Raw genomic sequence first — 20,641 nt, forward strand, 5'->3', positions numbered from 1 at the left:
GTTGCACTTCTGGATGTGACTCTGGTTGCCGTTCTTCCTACAAGATAAAAAAACTGTAAAGCATTTTTTTAGGTGCCTAAATATCAAGAAGAATGGCTACAGATTGCAAACGATTTCAACCAGATGTGGAATTACCCTCACTGTTGTGGTACTATGAATGGAAAACACATATGTTTACAAGCTCCACGGAACACTGGAAGCGACTATTTCAACTACAAGGGATTTTTCAGCATAGTGCTTTTAGCTATAGTTGACGCTACCTATTGTTTTACTTATGTAAATGTGGGTTGCCAAGGACGTTTGTCTGATGGCGGAGTATATGCTTACACAACATTTAAACAGCTACTTGAAACATCTTCCTTGAATCTCCCACCAATGAAAGTATTACCATCACCATCACCGTTCGTATTTCTAGGTGATGAAGCATTTGCTTTGCAAACGCATATTATGACACCCTTCCCAGGCACTCAACAGAAAGGTTCCCAGAGGCGAATTTACAATTACAGACATAGTAGACTTAGGCGTGTAGTCGAAAATTCATTTGGAATTTTATCTGTTGTATTCAGGGTGTTACGAAAACCAATGCTTCTTGAGCCCGAAAGAGCAGAAAAGATAGTTTTAGGATGCTGTTATCTCCACAATTTTCTTAGGAAAGGTCAGTCATCTTCATCCTGCTGTCCACCAGTCATCCACATATCCACATATTCCATTTTACAATATTGAATGTTATACATAACAAATATAAAGTCTTAGCAATACGACAGACGCTTTGAATGTTTCTCTGAGAAAGAAACATGTATATTGCGATTCGAAGACTCATTCAACAAATTGTATTTCAGTGTGATCCACATATTCCACTGTATGATCGACTTTCATGTTTCTTAAAAATATGAAATATTAGCAATAAGACACTTCACATCTGTTTCCTGAAAGAGAATATGTATCTTGCGATTGAAAACACATTCAACAAATTATATTTCAGTGTGACCCACATATTTCATTGTATAACATTGACTTTGATGTTTCATAAAAAATATAAAATATTAGAATTACAACACTTCACATCTGTTTTTCTGAAAGAGAATCGTGTATCTTGTTATTTGAAGACACATTCAACAAATTGTATTTCAGTGTGACATTATCCATTTTATAAGATCTAGTGTTCTATTTCATGACAAAAATAAAATAACAGCAATACATTTCACATCTTTTTTTCTGAAAGAGAATCATGTATCTAAATTGTATTCAAGTATTACTAACCTATTCCATTTCATAAGATCGAGGGTTATATTTCATAAATAATATAAAATAACAGCAATGCATTTCACATCTGTTCTTCTGAAAGAGAATCATGTACCTTACGGGTTTCAGAAACATTCAAAAAAGTGTATTTCAGTATGACCAACATATTTTTTATTTCATAAGATTTGAGTGATAGTGATAGAAAGCTACTGTTTCACACACAATTCGATTGCTGACTTTCGTAGAGTGCAGACGTGTCCCAGCGATTAAGTGCTTTTGCCGGTTTTCTTTGTGAATGTTGCAGTCGTGCAGTGGTGTGACGTTCCTCTTGCTTTGATAGTGTGTTCGTTGCTGTTGTTTGTGAGCAGACGACTATACTTCTGGTGAGTACGTTTGAATATTTCATTTTCGTTACTTTTCTGGTGCTCAAAACTTGTTTCTGGTTTCTAAAAAGTTAAGTTCGAGTCACGGCAGTATGGAGGAACTGCTATGCAGCTTGGCGGGGAAGGAGAAGGGCGAGATTGTTGGCTTTATAAGCCAACTAATTTCCGCTCTTGGCCTGACCCAGTCGGATCTGCTTGGCAGAGCTTCGCCAGGCCCTGGGGACGACTGTCAGTCTATAACAGCCTGTAACCAGGGAGTGGCTAACGCTCCGACTACCCGTGAAAGAACAGCCTCTGATCGCGATTTCAGCGATAGTGACAGCGTAACATCCTTCAGCTCTTCGGTCTCTAAGAAGAGGCGTTTCAATGATGGTTTTCCTCCGCTTCCATCCGTATCAAAACGTCGCATAGACGAGTGGATGCGGCAAGACAAAACAAAGTCAGGCAAACAGGTACTATCCAAAAAGGTTAAAAAGTTAAAAAAGAAGGCAGTTCTTGAGAATGTCAAGGACGAAGCTCGAAATTATTACTCCAAGTCTGAGACCTCTTTTCGACAAGTGGCCCAAAATCAGGCCAACGAGATGGCCGCACCTAGCGAAAGCGCTAATAACGGCTCAAATGAGATGGAAACAAAAACACGTGATATAAATGATAGTGCTTCCACTACAGCTCCTCGTCAGTCCATGACGAGGAGCCCACCCCCCCCCTCCACCCCTCTGAAACAAAATACTCAGGCAACGGTCTCAAAGGCCAAAATCCCGACCATTGTTGTTCGACAGAAGGACAAATGGGTTTCACTGTTAAAATTGACGGCCCAAGAGAATATTAAGTTCTCAAAAGCCGTCAATCTACATGATGGCATAAAAGTTCAGCCAGAGTCTCCTGACGACTACCGGCGACTGGCAAGACTTTTGGTGAAGGAGAAAATCCCTCACCATACATACTCGCTCCCTGAAGAACGGCAAATTCGAGCAGTTTTCAGGGGAGTCACAGAGCACCTGGCAGTCTACGATGTGCGTGAGGAGCTCGAAGCCAAGGGCTTTGACCTCACCAGCGTCACGCGCATGAAGCGCGCTGGCAAGCCTATGCCTCTGGTCATTGTTTTGGTAAACAGGGACCAGAAGCATATATTTGAGGTCAAAGACCTCTCAAGTGTGAAGGTTCAGGTCGAACCCCAACACGCAGAAACTTCGGTGGGCCAGTTCCACCGCTGTCAACGTTTTGGTCACTGCCAGCGCAATTGCTTAGCAGTGCCCATTCGCGTCAAGTGCGCTGGCAGGCACCTAAGTAGTGCCTGCAAAAAGGCCAGGACTGACCCTCTGAAGTGTAACAACTGCAAAGGGGTCCACATTGCAAATTACCGCGGCTGCCCTGCGTACCTCAAGGTACAACGAAAGAGGCAGACAACACCCAAAAAACCAGCCCCTTCAGGGAGACCTGCGGAGTCTGGACGCGTCCAGGAGGGGGTCAGCCCACCTCCCCTCGACCTGAACCCTCACCTCAGCCTCAGGGGGTTTCAGACATCTGTGCCGCACTGGACCAGATGAAAAAGCTGTTCGTCAAATTCCCCGTGCTACAGAAAATGTTCACGGTGAATACCGACGTGATAACCGGAACTGCCAATGTCTAGACAACCAACGTTTCCTAGATCTCTGAAGATAGTTTTGTGGAATGCTAATGGCATTCGTTCTAAAAAGCTGGACTTTGAAAACTTTTTAATTGAAAACAACATAGATGTGGCTCTAGTCCAAGAGACACATCTGAGGAACGAATCTATTGTCATTCCAAACTACAGATTCTTTCACAGAGAACGTGTTAGACGTGCTGGAGGGGAAGTTGGCATTTTTGTCAAACTATCCCTACAGTGTGTCCAATACGGCATTGACAGTGCTCGATTACAAGGTACTGAGGCCGTGGGGGTCGAAATTCAACTGAGCAGGGGTTGTCGCAGAATAATCTCATTTTACAACCCTCCAAACATTCATCTACTCCCAGAATCTCTGGATGAACTGCTGATGGGAAGCAACATTCCGACAACTGCTGCTGGCGACTTCAATGCCAAGCACAGACCTTGGAGCAGAGCCACAAATCGAAACGGCCAAGCGCTCCATGCGCATGTTGACAGGCATGAATACCTTATGCTGGGACCAGATGAGCCTACGTACTATCGCGGGCAGACTAGGCCTGACGTACTAGACATCGCGCTTCTCAGAAACGTCTCTCTGACTAGCGGAATTTACGACAATACCACCAAAAAAATCCAAACCTGAGGACCCTCGAGTAGTCGAAGCCTATCGTATTTTAAAAGATACATATGAATCAAAGATAAGGGACAAGAGTCAAGCTTTTGGAAATCATGTAGCTTCAAAACATCGTGAATATTCAAACCAGACAAAAGTATATGTTGAACATTATATAAATAACATACTGTTCGAAGCTGATTTGGGGAAATTTGAGTTTAGGTCAAGTTCAGCATCAACACCCATGTCTTCATATTCGGACAGTTCACAAAACACACAACTGCATTCTGTAATAACAGATCAATCACAAGCCAACGAAATAACAGTATTGGACAACAGTTCACAAAGTACTATAAACACAGGCCAACAATTACACATCCTGGATGATCCCCTAAGTGAACAAACTACAGGGTCTTTAGTGTATTACCTTGACAATTTTAAGTAACGTTTCTTTTCTGATATCTTTTTGTGTTTTCAGAAAATATTACTGAATACTTAAGTTACAAAATTGTTTATTTTTTCAATACAAGTCTTAAAATTAATGTGTATAACTTTATTAACTTACTTACCTTAGCGTAGTCATACAAAGCTTCATTTATCGCAGCACATACTTCAGATATAACATTACATAATGTGGATTTGGACATTTTAGTAAAATACATCAGGCTTTTATAGGAATCTCCATTTGCCAAAAATCTTAAAGTCACTGCTAGCCTGTCATACGCAGGAATCGAGTCTCTAAAATTCGTATTTGATTTCCGAATTTTGTCGCTGACCAGAGATAATAAATGGTTAAAATCCTCTGACGCCATTCTACAAAAATTGTGGAAGTGACCACTTTCTTCTTGTTCTTGCATATCAGTCAATGTTTCCCCGACATTATCCACTATCCTTCGTTGATTTAAATTTGTCACCCACTAACGTCTCTTCCTTCTTTTCTTCTTGAGTGTTTGAGACAGTATAATAAATGCAGCACTTGCAATTATAATATTGCTGTCTGAGTTGGACATAGTGAAGCACCACCACCCACAGAATTGACACAAATGAGGTATGAGCATTCGTTCGATCTAAACATTGTACAGAATTCTAGTTCTTGGTTCTCATTCTTGCTCGTTGATATTTTGATGTAAACAATGAAAGTACCTTTCGTAGATCAAGAAAGAATGCTCTTGTTCTAGCTCTACCTCTCTGTTCGTTTGGTTTAAACACACCTTCACTGCAACAAGATTATTCTTCGAATCGTAATATTTTTTGAGGCTATGTACAAAATGACATACAACCACTATGGACAAAACGACATGTGTCATTTTGTCCGTAGAGAAGGATTTTTTTTAAGTAAATCTACGTAAATCTTTTTAATTTACAGAATGGCAATATGCCCCGAAATTATAAGAGGACAAGTAATCGGCAATCATGGAGTCAAGAAGCGATGAAAAAAGCTATTGAAGCTGTTAAAGAGAAAAAAATAGGTTGGCTTCTGGCTTCTAAGACCTTCAAAGTGCCACAAGCTACACTGAGGCGGCATGCTTTGGAACAAAATAAAACAGTTGCACCTGCAGCAAAAGGTTTAGGCCAATTTCAGCTAACATTTCCTCTTGAAATTGAGAAACAATTGGTTGAGCACATCAAGCTACTTGAAACTCGCATGTTTGGATTAACGCGTACAATGGTCCAAGAACTGGCTGGTCGAATTGGCTGAAAAAAATGGCTTTTCACACAGTTTTAATAAAGATTAGGGTAAAGCTGGCCAGGAGTGGCTGGATTTATAAAACGCCATAAAGACGTATCTTTACGAAAACCGGAGCCTACCTCCGCAGCCAGAGCCCAAGCTTTTAATAGACCTCAAGTAAGAAAGTTTTTCAATAACTATCAAGAATACATAGACAAACACAAATTAAACGCAAACCGGATCTACAATGTGGACGAATCGGGGCTGTCTACTGTCCAAAGACCTCAAAAGATCCTGGCTACCGCTGGCAGGAAGCAAGTAGGTACCATTACAAGCGCGGAGCGGGGATCGAATGTGACAGTTGTGTGTTGCATGAACGCAGCTGGGTCGTATGTACCTCCTTTCATGATTTTCCCAAGGAAAAATATGAAAAACGAGCTCGTGGATGAAGCACCAACTGATACGGTAGGAGTAGCTCAAGAAAGCGGGTGGATGACCACTAAAATTTTCGTGAAGTGGCTCCAGCATTTTCAAAGCTTTGTAAAATCTAGTCATAATGATAAAGTCCTTCTTATTGTCGATGGCCATGCCAGCCATAAGTCAATCAAAGCTTTGAACTTTGCCAAGGAGAATGGAATCGAAATTGTTTGTCTTCCTCCACGCTGCACCCATCGTATGCAGCCTCTCGATGTGTGCTTTTATGGACCGCTCAAGACATATTTTAACTAAGAAATTTCTGTCTGGCTTAGAAATCATCCAGAAAGAGTGGTGACAGCTCTTCAGATCGGATATTTATTTAATCAAGCTTATGGAAAGACTGCTTCAGTTCAAAATGCATGCAATGGTTTCAAAAACACAGACATATTTCCAGATCACTTTTTTGAACCAGCTGAAACAACAAATATGCCAATAGCTTCCAATCCAGGATCAGAACCTTCCATCGATGCCAATAGAACCGGAGGCTGGCGAGATTATGGCCCAGGAACAGAATAAGGCCCCTGAATCTTCATCAAAGCCGTCCACTAGTTCTTGTAAACCATTTACTTCATCGGATTCTTCAGACGCAATAGCAGTCACTAATGATATTCATAACACACTGACTGGCCCGTTAGACATTTCCCAACCATCCACAAGTTCATTTGCATCGACAAGTTCTTTAGCTGTTCCAGTTAATGTCATTTCTCCAGTTCCCAGTGGTAAATTTGTAAGTGGACAGGGTAAACAAAAGCCAAAGAAATGAACGACAACATTCCTACTTACGTCATCACCAAATATGGCAGAATTAAAGTACAAACGAGAGATTGCAGCTGAAAAACCAACTCGTAAAAGGAAACAAGCAGTTACTAAGTCTCTTTACATTGATGATGACTCAAATGAAGAGCGCTCTGATCAAGAAGACGAAGAAGATGATTGTGCCTGTATTTACTGCAACGATCTCTACTCACGTTCAAAGCCTGGTGAGGGGTGGTTGAGGTGCAGGCGGTGCAGTCGTTGGGTTCACGCAGCCTGTGCTGATTTGCCAAAGTGTACCAAAAATTTTGTTTGCGAATTGTGCAATTAATTTTTATTGTTATATCTTATTTTATCATTTTTGTTATGTTGATGGCTGTGTATGTCATTTAGTCCATACGACTCGTGTCGTTTTGTCCATACGGTATGGACAAAACGGATTTTTCTTGATCTTCATTTAATACTAAATATTTTTGTAAGTGTTGATTTTTCTGACAAAATCTATATGATTCCTGTTAACCAATTAATATAAGCAAAGTTGTAAGAAAAAAATATGTTCCTATTATGAATGATATTAAAGTTATTGATGATTAATAAAACGATATGTCATTTTGGACGTACTTCCCCTACATCAATATAGCTCGACCAGAAGTTGTAAAATTATATAATGAATGTATGGGTGGAGTCAACAAACTAGACTTCCTCATCAGTATTTATAGAACATTTATAAGAAGTAAAAAGTGGACACTTAGAATGTTCACCCATGCGATAGATATAGCCTGTGCAAATTCCTGGTTAGAATACAAAGAGAAATCCAGAATAATGAATATTCCCAAGAACAAGGTAATGGATTTGATTAGTTTTAGAATGTACATTGCAGAAGCCTTCATATATTCAGGGATACCAATGTCCATCAAACAGTAATGTATCTTGTATACCACCAACCACTAAAAAATTGAAGATGGAGCAAAGGCCAATAAGAGATGTTCGTTTTGACGGTGTGGATCATTTGCCCATATTTGACCAGAGCAAGCAAGGCGCAAGGTGTAAAAATGGCACCTGTCTGAAAAAGACGCACATTAGTTGTAGTAAATGTAAAATTCATTTATGTATTGCTCGTGAACGCAATTGTTTCGTTGATTTTCATTCAAAATAGATATGTTCTTTAAGACTGACTTCTTGGGTATTTTTTTAGATCCGCGACTCTTTAGTCACCACGTTCGTTTTAACCCTTTGCCGTCAGGTGGTCCCGTCAAAGTACCACAAATATAAGATTTTTTCCTGATTGCCTACTAAGCGCTAGCTGGGACCACAGATGTTTATACGTTGTTAGATACTTCTGTCGTCGCTGATTTGATTTTAGTTAGTTTGAAGCGCCGTAAGTGTGAGGTACATTTGAATAGCTGACAAGGTCGCGCGTTACCTATGTAAACAAATATTTTGAAAACATTATTTTGTCTGCTTCTGATGTTTGTCAATTATATTGAGGTGCGTGTTATGTTTGTTTAGTATCATAAATTATAAGGTAAGGTCCCATTTGAGTGAAAAATTTAGTGGTTATATGATACAGGTTAGAAAACTACGTGGTCCCAAAAGGAACCACTAGGATTTTGTACATTATTTATTTATTCCATTTATTTTTTTCAGATTGAATCATGAACCTGAATAAAATAACTTCAGATGAGGTCTATGCTTTTTTGGACGAACTTCCTTCAGATATTGACTCATTTAGTTCAGAAGCTCCATCCGTAGATGATTTGGAGGAAATCGATATTGACGACCTGGAGGACTAAGGCACCAATGATCTTATTGAAAATATTGAGCCCACAAAAAATATTATCGATAATGAACCTATCCAGCATACAGTTATTGCAAGCAGTAAAATAAATTATGAATTTGATAGCGAAGATGAACTTCCTCTAATAAACTTTGCTACAAGACCTTTCGAATGGACTGAAGATGGAAATTGTGCTAATAAAGCACATTCGTTAAGGCAAGATGTGGGCCCAAGTGTTTCTGTTGATGCTGAGAGTCCTACCGATGTTTTCCTTCAATTGTTCACCCCGGACCTCATTGATATTCTGATATTTCAAACAAATTTGTATGGAACTCAGCGGTACGGCGAACGGTTTCTTCCAACAGACGCAGAAGAAATGAGATGTTTCCTGGGTATAAATCTTATGATGGGTCTTACGAAGAAATCGAGTTATAGAGATTATTGGTCCTCTTCAATACAGATGAGGGATCCATATATTTCTTCGAGCATGTCTCGTGATCGATTTGACTGGCTCTTGAGCAATATACACTTGAACGACAACACAGTTCAACCGAAAAAGGGTGAGGCTGGCTTTGATAAATTATATAAACTCAGACCGTTGATTGATATTCTTTCAAAAACTTATTTGGAGAGTTATAAACCCAACGAACACCAAAGTATAGATGAGTCAATGGTGAAATTCAAAGGCCGAATTGGGTTCCGGCAGTGTATGCCTATGAAACCGGTCAAAAGAGGATATAAAATCTGGATACGGGCAGATCAGTCGGGATTCGTATCGCAATTTCAAGTCTATACAGGGAAATATGATGGAGTTCAAGAGAGCTTAGGCTCAAGAGTGGTGAAAGATTTGACCCGTCCGCTTGTGGGCAAGTACCATAAGGTATATTTTGACAACTTCTTCACAACTATCCCTTTGTTACGTGATTTGTTGAAGGAAAATATTTATGCTTGTGGTACAATCAGGAAAAATCGAAAAGAAGAACCCAAAGACATAACAAATAATAAAGATAAAATGCTTAGAGGTACTAGTCTCTGGAAGATAAGTAAGGAAGGAATATTTTATCTAAAGTGGATGGATAATAAACCTGTATTATTTTCAAGTAATTATCATGGTCCTGATGATGTCCAAACTGTTTCTAGAAAACAAAAAGATGGTTCGTCTCAAAATATTGCATGTCTTCAGCTCGTGCACGATTATAATGCTCATATGGGGCACGTGGATCAATCTGATATGTTCTTATCTTTATATAAAGTGAATAGGAAATCAAGAAAATGGTGGCACCGATTGTTTTGGCACTTTTTAGACTTGAGCATCGTCAATAGCTTCATTATATTCAGAGACCGGTCACCCACAAAAAGTCTAAATTTGAAAGATTTCAGGCTAGCTGTAGCCGCAGGACTCATCGGTGCTGATCCAGCAATACCTAAAAAAGGCAGAAAAAGTTTGGAGGATGTTCCAAACCACTATAAGAGATCAGTTCCACCTGAAATAAAGTATGACAAATGTGCACATATGCCTATTCATGGTACAAAAGTCAGATGCGCACATTGTAGTTCACGTTCGGAGCCCCACCGAACAAGATGGCACTGCTCCAGTTGTAATGTCGGACTTTGTTTGACCGAAAAGTCTAACTGTTTTCTCAAATTCCACCAAAAATTTTGATTTTTTCAATTAGATTTTTTTCAAGTTTTGTGTTTGATTTTCCTTGTGGTCCTGATATGGAACCACATTTTTTTGTTAAATTTTGCAAAAGCGAAACAATAAATTTTTTTTAACATTTTTTGTTTGTTTTTCATAACACAAACAACAATTCAATTGATACAATAACGTGTATTTTAGAAAAAAAATAATGTCGGCTTGAAAGGGTTAACGAACATGAATTTTTTTAGAAAAATTTTGTTTTTATGACCAAATTTTTTCGTTTATAAATCTTTAAAAAAATCATATACCCTAACCTCAAAGTTTAAAATTTTTATCTTTGAAAACAAAAACTCATGACTGAAAGGGTTAAAACGTGTTAAACAAATTTTCAAATGCAATTTAAAAGATCAAGAAGCAAACAGAACTAAAGGTAACGGAAAGGCTAAAAAGAATAAAACAGAATTAAAGAAATCTGTTAAAACTACTCAAAAGAATAAGCCTTCGCGCAAAACTGTTGTCAGCAGTAGTAGCGACGATTCAAGTATAAATGTGGCGACTGTTTCAGATTCAACTGATAATATTTCTGAAACAGAAGAAGTGTGTCCAAGATTAAGAAATCGCAGCCTGACAAATGATAAAATAGAAGATGATAACCAGTGTAACGTCTGTGAGAAAAAGTATTCAGAAAATACTGAAGACTGGTATCAATACAAAATATGCACGAAATGGGCACGTGAAACCTATGGCATTAAAAGAATTTTCAATTTTTTTGTTCACTTTGTCACTAAGAATCTATTATTTTTCATGTTGAATACTTTTTAGGCCTAAACCAAACCTCAAAATCAATATTGACTGTTAAGATTATTTTTAAGATAGAAGATTTAACCTAATTTTTTTAGATAGGTTTTATGTACTGTCCCTTTCATAAATAATCACGTCCCTTTCAATACGGGCCATTCATGAAAGGGACAAAACACACATTTTTGAAGACTGCAAAAATAAATGACCCAGAACCAAGAATGAATAATTACTGTATTTTATTCCAATAGTAAACTAATGGAGGCTTCTCATTCAACTTCAACCTGTTCAAAATAATATCACTTATTTATTAGAGGCTCCACAATAAAAATGTCCCTTTCATGCCACCTCTCCCTACTATGATTTTTGTGTAATGATTTATGAAGAGACATTGCTGGCCATGTCAATTGTGTTATATATATTATGTATTATGATTTGCGTAACGATTTATAGGATGGTTATTTAATCACATTTGCAGTAATTGTGCTATGTGTTACTATTTATGTTTTGATATGTTTGATGATCGGAAACAGGTGAGCAGAGTCTCAAATACGATAATAGCACTGAAATCCAGTAATTTATGTTTGTGACATTGTCACGATTTTGCGATAAAGTTGTGTATTTGTGTATTGATATTGTTATGTCTAGGCGTTAATGATTTATTGGTATTATGTTCTCTGATGTTTACATCGATATTCTAAAATTTAGAAAAGTGTATTGGATGCTTGTAAATGATTGGTAAACCAGCCACATTATCCCTCCTATTGTTACAGGGGTGTGTTGAAGAGCAATGATTTTATATATTGGTATATTTTGAGTTATCAAAATTAAGTAAAATGGCTTACCTGTTATTTGTAGTAAAATGTATCGAAGGTAATGTTAATGTACACGTTTTTTATTTTAACAGATAATTGTCCCGAAAGTATACGTTTAGGTAATTACGATACACCTGCTGTCCTTTGTCTCAATTATTTTGCAATTGTAATTTTAGGTTTTATTTCTTATTTATTAAATGTTTAAAATGTATGTTGACTTGTCATTCACTTGGTTTATAACAAACATCTAGTTAACCAAAACAACTTCCTACCTGTTTGGGAACAGCCGCTCGATCCCGAACAGGAAGTCTATTATTGGGGCATACTTAAGGCGTTTCGGACTTACCCAAACATCTTCTCCGGTAAACAGCTCCCTTGCCGAGAGTATGAAGTACGGCTGGTTTGGGCCATTGCAAAAAATCAGGTAGACGAGGTGGCTCATTCTCTACCTATGGTAGGTGTCCAAAACACCAAGCCATTGGAAAGGCCGCTCACAACTTCAGATCTGATTTCTGAAAGAGAATCATGTATCTTGCTATTGAAAACACACTCAATGAATTATATTTCAGTGTGACCTACATATTCCATTGTATAAGATCGACTTTCATGTTTCATAAAAAATATTACATATTATTGAGAAAACTTGAAAAATATGGTATTAGAGGCATAGCATATGACCTAATACATTCTTTTTTGACAGACAGGCTGCAATATACAGGGTGTTTGGTAGCTGGGTGCAAACCTTTAAGGGGGTGATACACTATCCCATGTAGAACATATTCATACAAACATTTTTATTTTCTAGCGCGTTTTTGATTTTTAAGGGAACTTTTACGATTTTTAGTACAAAAACCCAAAATTGATCCATTAAATGCTAATAACTTCGAATCTTAACAGAAATGTCCGGTTTTTTCAATTTATTTCAGTAGTCTTATGTGTCCCCAATCGTACTAAAGTAGTTTGAAGCACCATTGTGTCCAAAAAAGTTATGTACAGAGCATTTAAACTTTACAAAAAAAGAAAGAAAATAAAAATTCTGACCTTTGATGCCAATTAAAAAAATAAATAAAATACATACAGGTGTTCAGACACCTTTAAAAACATGCTTAGTTATTGCTCTTTCGTTTGAGGTATCATTTACCCAGTTAAGTCTTAAACTTTTTTAATTAGGGTACCTGAACCAGTTAAAGGTCGTAAATATGGATATTTGAAAAATTAAAAAAGTAATTTGAATGAAATTCAGCTCAAAAACCTTTAAACGAAAATCCTAAAGCAATATGCGATATTATTTTTAGACTTACATGGAATAATAAGAAACTTAGCCCAACTTGAAAGAAGAGAACTGAACAAAGGCTGGTGCCGGTGGCATTTTACAACAAATAATTTGACCTGAAGCTAGTCATTAATTGGAATGCATTGTGTTGTTATGATTTAGACCTTATGCTAGGGCCATAAACTTGCTTTTGAGTTTATCAATTTTTAGGTACCTGAGTTGAGTAATCATCTTGGACCCGTCGCCGGGTCGGTTTGGTTGGCCAAACAAGTTCTCTAGTCACTGCTTTGCCCTTTCGAGTTGCGAGTAGACGTTGGTTTTGTGTTCCCCATTTTTGTAATTCACCGTGTTCAGTTGTAGCCTTTCGCTCCTGCAGGTGTTGTTTATTTTGGACTATCGAACTTTTTGTTGTGTGTGCTGCCATGGCTGAGTTTACGAGTCATGAACAAGCCGATATCATTTTTATGTATGGCAGAGCTGATGGTAACGCATCTCTGGCACGACGTTTCCCAGAGAGCACTGGATATTCCCAGAATATTCCCTAAATATGCGAAAAAGGACATATATATTCCGAATATTCCTCTAATATTCCATGAATATATACATGCCTGGAGCATATACACAGAATCTTCAAATGAGAATATTCTCAGAATATTACGAAAAGAATATGCTAAGGATATTATTCAATGAATATTCCCATATTATTATTCGTGGAATAATGTATATTTGTTACAGCATATTCATGCAATATCCACAGGATATTCCTCAAATGCTCAGATGGAGTAAAGAAATAAATCATTTCAATTTTCAGTAAGTAAAATAAGATACGTCTCAGACTTCTTGAGCTTAAAAAAAAACTGTGTTTTTATACCCACCGACCCACCTGCGCAAGAGTACCTTAAGTTTCGGGAAGTGAGAGAAGCAGGTCCATTACCAACAGTGTTGTCAATAAAACACAAAATACGCGAAATATACGCATTTTCCTTTTACACACCGGTTAAATTTCTTAGTGAATAAGTAGTTTTTCCGTTATCATTATGTTGAACTTTTGGTATAAAAATATGGTTGAAACAGATTAACCGGGATGGGTGTACCAGTCATATTAGTCAGACAATTCGATCATACATATTTCATTTTTGTATAATTAATTTTATGTATTTTTTTCAAATATTCTGATTTAATTTTCATTTAATAAATATGCATGCATGCATATGACAAATAGGTACAAGTAAGCTTGTTGTCCCAAAATCAAAAGTCTTTCAAGCGGGACAAAAAACAGTTTTTATGGTAAAATCAAACAATTTTTCCTGAAATTTCGAGTACACAGAAATCTTCAAATTCAAGTGTAGGTATATTTTTGGAACAAAAATTTAAGTTTTGCGCTTTTAGATCGTATTTTGCGAATTATTAATAGCAACCTCGTGCAAAATAACTTTATTGACTTGGCATCTTTGCTTATCAAATTCAGTCGGTAAAACAATGTACTTCTCGTACTTCATTTTGAGCTGTCTTGTTCTTTTGTTTGTGTTACTTTTTAAGATATCAGCATCATTTTGAATTTACGTTAATATTGTGGTGAAGTGTACACTACTGTGTAGTTTCCACATATACATAGACACGCGTAAGTAAAAATTCATGATTATACATGTTTTAATTTCCAACCGGTTTTTACCAATATGACATAATATGACTGTATGTATGACTAGAATAGAAATAAAACCAGATCATTTTTATACCAAAACCTTTTGAAACATTATTTGAATAATTTATAAAATTATATCTATTTCTATGAAATAACTCGAAATCCCGAGCTATTATTAAGTAAGGTTAGGAAATTTAGGTTATTTGAGTTTTTTCCAGAAAATAGTCAGTTTTACTGAATTGCAAAAGTGTGAATTCGATTTTTAGTGGATTATGTGAACCAATGATGACGGCGAATAATGATAATTTGGTTGAGACAGAGGATCAACATTGTGATAACGAGAGTATCAGTTTTACTGTAGAAAAAAATATGATTCTAGCAAGTACTAGTAAAAGTAGTAGTGAATGTAGTAGTGGTGAAGGCATTTGCGATATTGATAGTGATATGGATGACCAAAGTTTGTCGGATGATAATTTTACATATAGAGAATAATAAACATGAGGATTTTTCAGAAGCTAGTACTTTTAATACATTTTATAATTCGTTAAATACTGTAGAAAAGCTTCAGAACTGGTCAGTCAATAATAAAATAACTCTTAAAGCTTTGAATGAACTTTTGGGCATTTTATCAAATGCCGTACCTAATGATTTCCAGGGATTGTCCAAAGATGCAAGAACATTTTTAGCCACTCCCAAAAAAAACATCACTCGAAAAATAGATCCAGGGGAATATTATCACTTTGGATTGCAACAGGCCATTGAAGATCTTTATAAAAGGATTGATAGGGATCCACCAAATGCTATTGAGATTGGTAACAATATAGATGGTTTACCCATAGCAAAGAGTTCGAATAGTCAATTTTATCCAATATTGGGCTTAGAATCAAAACATATTTTTTTGATTGGATTATATCATGGTTATGAAAAACCCAAAAATTTCAATGACTTCCTTTCAGATTTAGTTGAAGACGCTATAAGGCTGACTAATAATGGTTTAGTTTTATTTGGTAAAAAATACAAATTCAAAATTACAAAATTTTTGTTTGATGCCGTAGCAAAGGCACCAAATATTAGCAATAAAAGGGCATTCAGGATATAGTTCTTGTACTAAATGTTATCAACACGGAGAAAGTATTTAAAACCGTATATGTTTTCCTCTTCTATCTTTTGAGAAAAGAACACATGAAAGTATTATCATACAGTCAGATTCTGACCATCATTCAGGTCGATCCATTTTATTAGATATTCCAAATATCAATATAATAGAAGATGTTCCTCTGGATTATATGCATTTAGTTCTCTTAGGAGTGATGAAAAAACTACTTTGTGCAGTCTGGTGCTATGGATCACCTCCTCATAAATTTTCAAGTAATGAGTTCACTAGAGTTTCAGAATTTTTAATTAATATGATTCCTTTTGTACCTTCTGATTTTGCTAGAAAGCCTAGATCTTTGAGGGAGGTAAAGAGGTGGAAAGCTACAGAGTTCCGCCAATTTTTACTATATACAGGGCCAGTTGCTTTGAAAAATATACTATCAAAAAAGAAATATCAGACTTTCCTGATATTATCAATGTCAATTAGAATTATTTTGAGTGAAAAATACTTAACAATGTATATCGATTATGCAGAGAAATTACTTGTATGTTTTGTAAAGAGTATTAAACAAATTTATGGAGCCCATTTATTAACTCACAATTTCCATAACTTATTACATTTAGTAGATGATGCTAGAAAATTTGGAATACTCGATAATTTTAGTAACTTTGAAAGTGAAAACTTTCTTCAGTATTTGGGAACATTGATTAGAAAGCATGATAAACCTTTACAGCAGGTGATTCGCCGTTACTTTGAATCATTTAACTGTGGGAGAAAAATAAATACCTCTCAGAAAATATCAGGTTTCAATTTGATAAAATCTCATTGTGATGGTCCATTAATAGAAGGATGTTCTGCCCCAGAATTCAAATCAGTTGCTTTTTCAGATTTTAGGCTTTCTTGCACTCTCAGAGATTCGTGTTGTGCTTTGAAAGATGGGACAGTGATAGAAATAAAAAAATTTGCCTTCTCCACAGTATTGAATAATTATGTTATGATTGGCCAAGCATACATAAATAAATCAGATTTCTTTGATTTACCACTAGCCTCGTCATTACTAAACATTTTCAGTGTTCACAGTTTAAGTGAAATGAAATATTGGTTGATAAATGATATATCCCATATGATGATATATCCCTTATGATGATATTTTTTGTTTTTTCCTTTAATTCATGCCCGACAGGAGTGAAGATGCTTCTGAGGGGTTTGGTTGCTTTAACAATTTCGGTTGTAATAGCAGAACAAGACCCGAATTCATCAAAAACACAAACTAAGATCAACGTCATAGAATACAGTTAATTTTCCTGACTACCCAAAGAAGGAAAGCGAGGAGATGTTGATCTTAGTTCCCATTGGCGGTGAATTTGGACCTTAATTACTGTTCATAGTTTGGGGGGAACTGACGGTGGACATTAGGTTTTTTTTAAATTTTTGTGTTTTACTAGCACTTAAATTGTCCATTTGTACTTTCAGTATTTATCTAATGATATAAATAAACAAAATTTTACACACCAAGAGTTCTATTAGTACTTGTTAAAGCTTTCTAACTTTATTTGTTGAGCATTGGCCAAAATAAATGGTTTTGCTATTTAGAAACTAAGACTTACATGATAAGTTATTCATTTTTAACTTGAAATGGTTAGTGAATGGGGGTATTACTATCAAATCATCAAAATCTGTGAGTTGATCAAGACAGAATGTGTGCGTGCGCGTGCGCTTGCGTGTGTGTGACTGAAGATCACACACAAATAATTGTGTCATTCATAATTCAATGTTCATTTATTATATAATTTTTCTTGAATTTCATGTTTCTAGGATGCCTTGGCTGATAGTGAAATTCACAGAATCAGATGAAATTGTGGCTGTACCTGAATGTTGGTACAATAAAACTAAAAAAACATTATTTTACCCTCCATTTCCAATAAGTCGAATGGAAAAGGCAATTAGACATGAAACAGAGCCTGGAGACGATTGGCGGGAGTACAGTGTGGCACTAATGAGAGAAAAGAAGTATGACACTTTCCGAATCGCTTGTGCGAAAGCCTCCAAATGTTGTGTCACCTCAGAACTATCTGAGGTCGATGTGGTATCAGAGAAAAGACAACCAAAGAAGAAAAGCTACTCCTCTGACAGTGAAACAGAATCAGATTTAGAGATTCCACAAATACGTAGATCTATCAGAAAGGGTGAGTTGTGATTTCTATAAATTTTGTTTTAAAATATTACAGCATATTATCCATTTGAATATGTTAGGTACTTTTACTAAAATTTTCTATACATAATAATTTTCTCAGAGAGTGATTTATGTATACAGACAACACATTTTATTTCAGGCACCAATCAGTCTGAAAAAAATGCTTGCCGAGAGAACCAGGTTGAATCAGGTAAGTGAGCAATTTTAACGATATCTCTTGTTTCATACATATTTGTGATGTCAAGAATACCAATTAGAATAACCTCAATAGACAAATTTTATAGAAATTTATAAACAAACTCATCAAATATTGCAAGACATACAATGTGTTTCTTAGATGCAGTCTTCGGGACTAGGTACCATTGAGTTTTCACAAACTAATTTTTTTTCAGTCTCAAATGTGATGCCGGTGAAAAATTATGAATCGTCAACTTGTTTACCTGAACAACTTGGAAATGATGACTTCAGTAAAAGTGAGTTAGTTGTATATATTCGTTTTTAATCATATCTTTCCTGCTCAGTATGATTTAAATGTCTCAATATTGCAAAATATAAAATTAATTTTTTTTTCAGATTCAGAAAATGATCTTGGAGAAAGTACAATTTCAACAGGTACCTTTATTTCATATTCTACTATTCACATATCACTATTCTCTCATCATTCTTTTCTAGATGACAATAAATTTAAGAAAACTTGCATAGGAATGTTGGTGAAAACAAATAAAATGTTGCGAGATTTAGAGGCAAAATTAGAAGAAATATCCAGAAAAGTGGATAATATTTCAATATATATATATTAAGGAAAAACCACAATCATTGGAGAAAAATCAAGAGGAAAATGAAATTATAGATATCTTTACAGATTTCCCGATTAAAAATGAAAATATGTTAGACCACATAGAAAAGATATTGATAAGTGAGGCAGCATATAAAAATCTAGTAAGTATATCAGCTGAAATTGTTAACAATATATTATCTAAAATGTCTTTTAAGGAAAGTTTGTTTTTCATGAATCATTTCTGAATAACTTCATTATCATTTTTCAGGTTAATATTCTCTGTCGAATCGGGGGCAAAGATTTTAAAGAATGTTCGCGTCGATTCCTCAAAAAAATATTGGATGATAAATTTGCCGAAGAGTATAGTTTACATGGACACAAACATAAAAAAATTTTCAAAAACACAAAAATTTGTGCTTGCGTTTTGGGTAAGATTTATCGCTATAATAGTAAACAATAAGCTCAAGTGTACTTTTAACGAAGTCAAGTAAATTAACTCGTCAGTTGATTTTCTATGAAATTGACAGTTGCAATATAAACATTTCACAATTTTTATCACTTATTATTACGATTAAAGATATATAATTTATATACGATTCATTGGTGTCTATAAAAACATTTATCAGTAAATAAAGTAATATATTCTTTACATTTGTAGATGCTATACAACGGTGCCATAAAAATACAACTTTAAAGGACATTGAGGTGGTTGTTTCTGCGTACTTGGCAAAATCCACAGAAAGACTGAAAAGGCAACAGTGAGTTATTTTTAGTAATAATTATTGACAAAAATAACTGAAAATATCTTGAAAACTAAAAAGATAATTCACATCTACTAATCACCATTTGTAGAAAACAATTAGCAAAAGTGAACCTTTGTTTGATAGAGAATTAAAATACTTCTTTTATATAAAATTTCTCAACCGCAATGTTTTACCAAATGATTACATTTATTTTTTTGAACTTTCAGTACCAGTCATTGTTAAATTTCAAGATAAATGTTTGATTTGAAAATTATTAAGTTTTACTTTTGTTTTTTCATAACCAGTTTCAAGTCGATGACTCAGTTGTTGATTGACAATACAATCAGTACATTGTTTTAAGTAGATTTTACTCCCCTTCATTATTTGAACAATTATCTTCAAACATATTTTTTCTTTCTAGGGATGCCCCTGTGAGTGAAGATATCCCGGTAGAATGAGAAATTCTATCGTGTTTTAGTTGATAAAGTTCACAGTTGTTTTTTTTTAAATATATACATTTGAATGCAATTTGTGTATTAATTTATGGTCGAGAGAGGTGGTAGTTAATTAAAATTTTTATATTATTCAAGTAAATAATCAAAAGCTTTAGGCTATTTCAACTATATTCGACAGTGATAAGTCATCGTCAGTTCATATAGTTAGAAATGAGCAAAATGGGCCTAAGAGATGAAGAGAAAACATCAAAAAGAACTATTTACTGAATTGATGAGAATGATGGCTATGATATTTTTGACATTTTTAATGTTTATTAGCTCTTCATCAACACATTTATAAAAACACAATAATCATTGAATCTGTATTATTATCAGTATCAATTAAACAAACAGGTAAAGTAGGTATGAAGATACCAGAATAGAGATTATACGGGGATCATTCAAAAAATATACTTGGAAGAATATTCATTGAATATTCTCCATTCATATCCCCAGTACGTTTCTGGAATATTCTGTGAATATTCCATGAATATTTGCTGTGTAATATTCTAAGATAATTATTCATTCACATTTCAAGAATATCCCTGGAATATTTTGATTATTCTATGAATATTCCTGAAATATTACATTAGAATATTCTATGAATATTTCCCCTTTCATAATC

At 35.4% G+C, this 20,641-nt stretch overlaps 1 protein-coding gene across 2 annotated transcripts; it reads left to right on the forward strand.

Annotated features, from left to right (window-relative positions):
- Positions 1-7,822: 7,822 nt before the first annotated feature.
- LOC111508004 (piggyBac transposable element-derived protein 4) lies at positions 7,823-10,315 on the forward strand. 2 transcript variants are annotated; one of them, XM_023163417.2, is made up of 2 exons: positions 7,823-8,289; positions 8,412-10,315. In XM_023163417.2, exon 2 carries the CDS (start codon positions 8,918-8,920, stop codon positions 10,202-10,204), a length of 1,287 nt encoding a protein of 428 aa, XP_023019185.2. In that variant the 5' UTR covers positions 7,823-8,289; positions 8,412-8,917; the 3' UTR covers positions 10,205-10,315. The 2 variants fall into 2 exon arrangements, with proteins under 2 accessions (XP_023019185.2, XP_023019193.2); XM_023163425.2 differs by having other exon boundaries at positions 7,823-8,252.
- The last annotated feature ends 10,326 nt before the right edge of the window (positions 10,316-20,641 follow it).

This window comes from Leptinotarsa decemlineata, unplaced genomic scaffold, assembly GCF_025532065.1.
Source record: "Leptinotarsa decemlineata unplaced genomic scaffold, Ldec_3_MD MMD2_P_RNA_scaffold_14, whole genome shotgun sequence".
Classification (NCBI taxonomy): Eukaryota; Metazoa; Arthropoda; class Insecta; order Coleoptera; family Chrysomelidae; genus Leptinotarsa; species Leptinotarsa decemlineata.

Bases quoted from the DNA above. Each gene is read 5' to 3' on its own strand.
- LOC111508004 (XM_023163417.2), top strand. From the start codon at position 8,918: ATGAGATGTTTCCTGGGTATAAATCTTATGATGGGTCTTACGAAGAAA.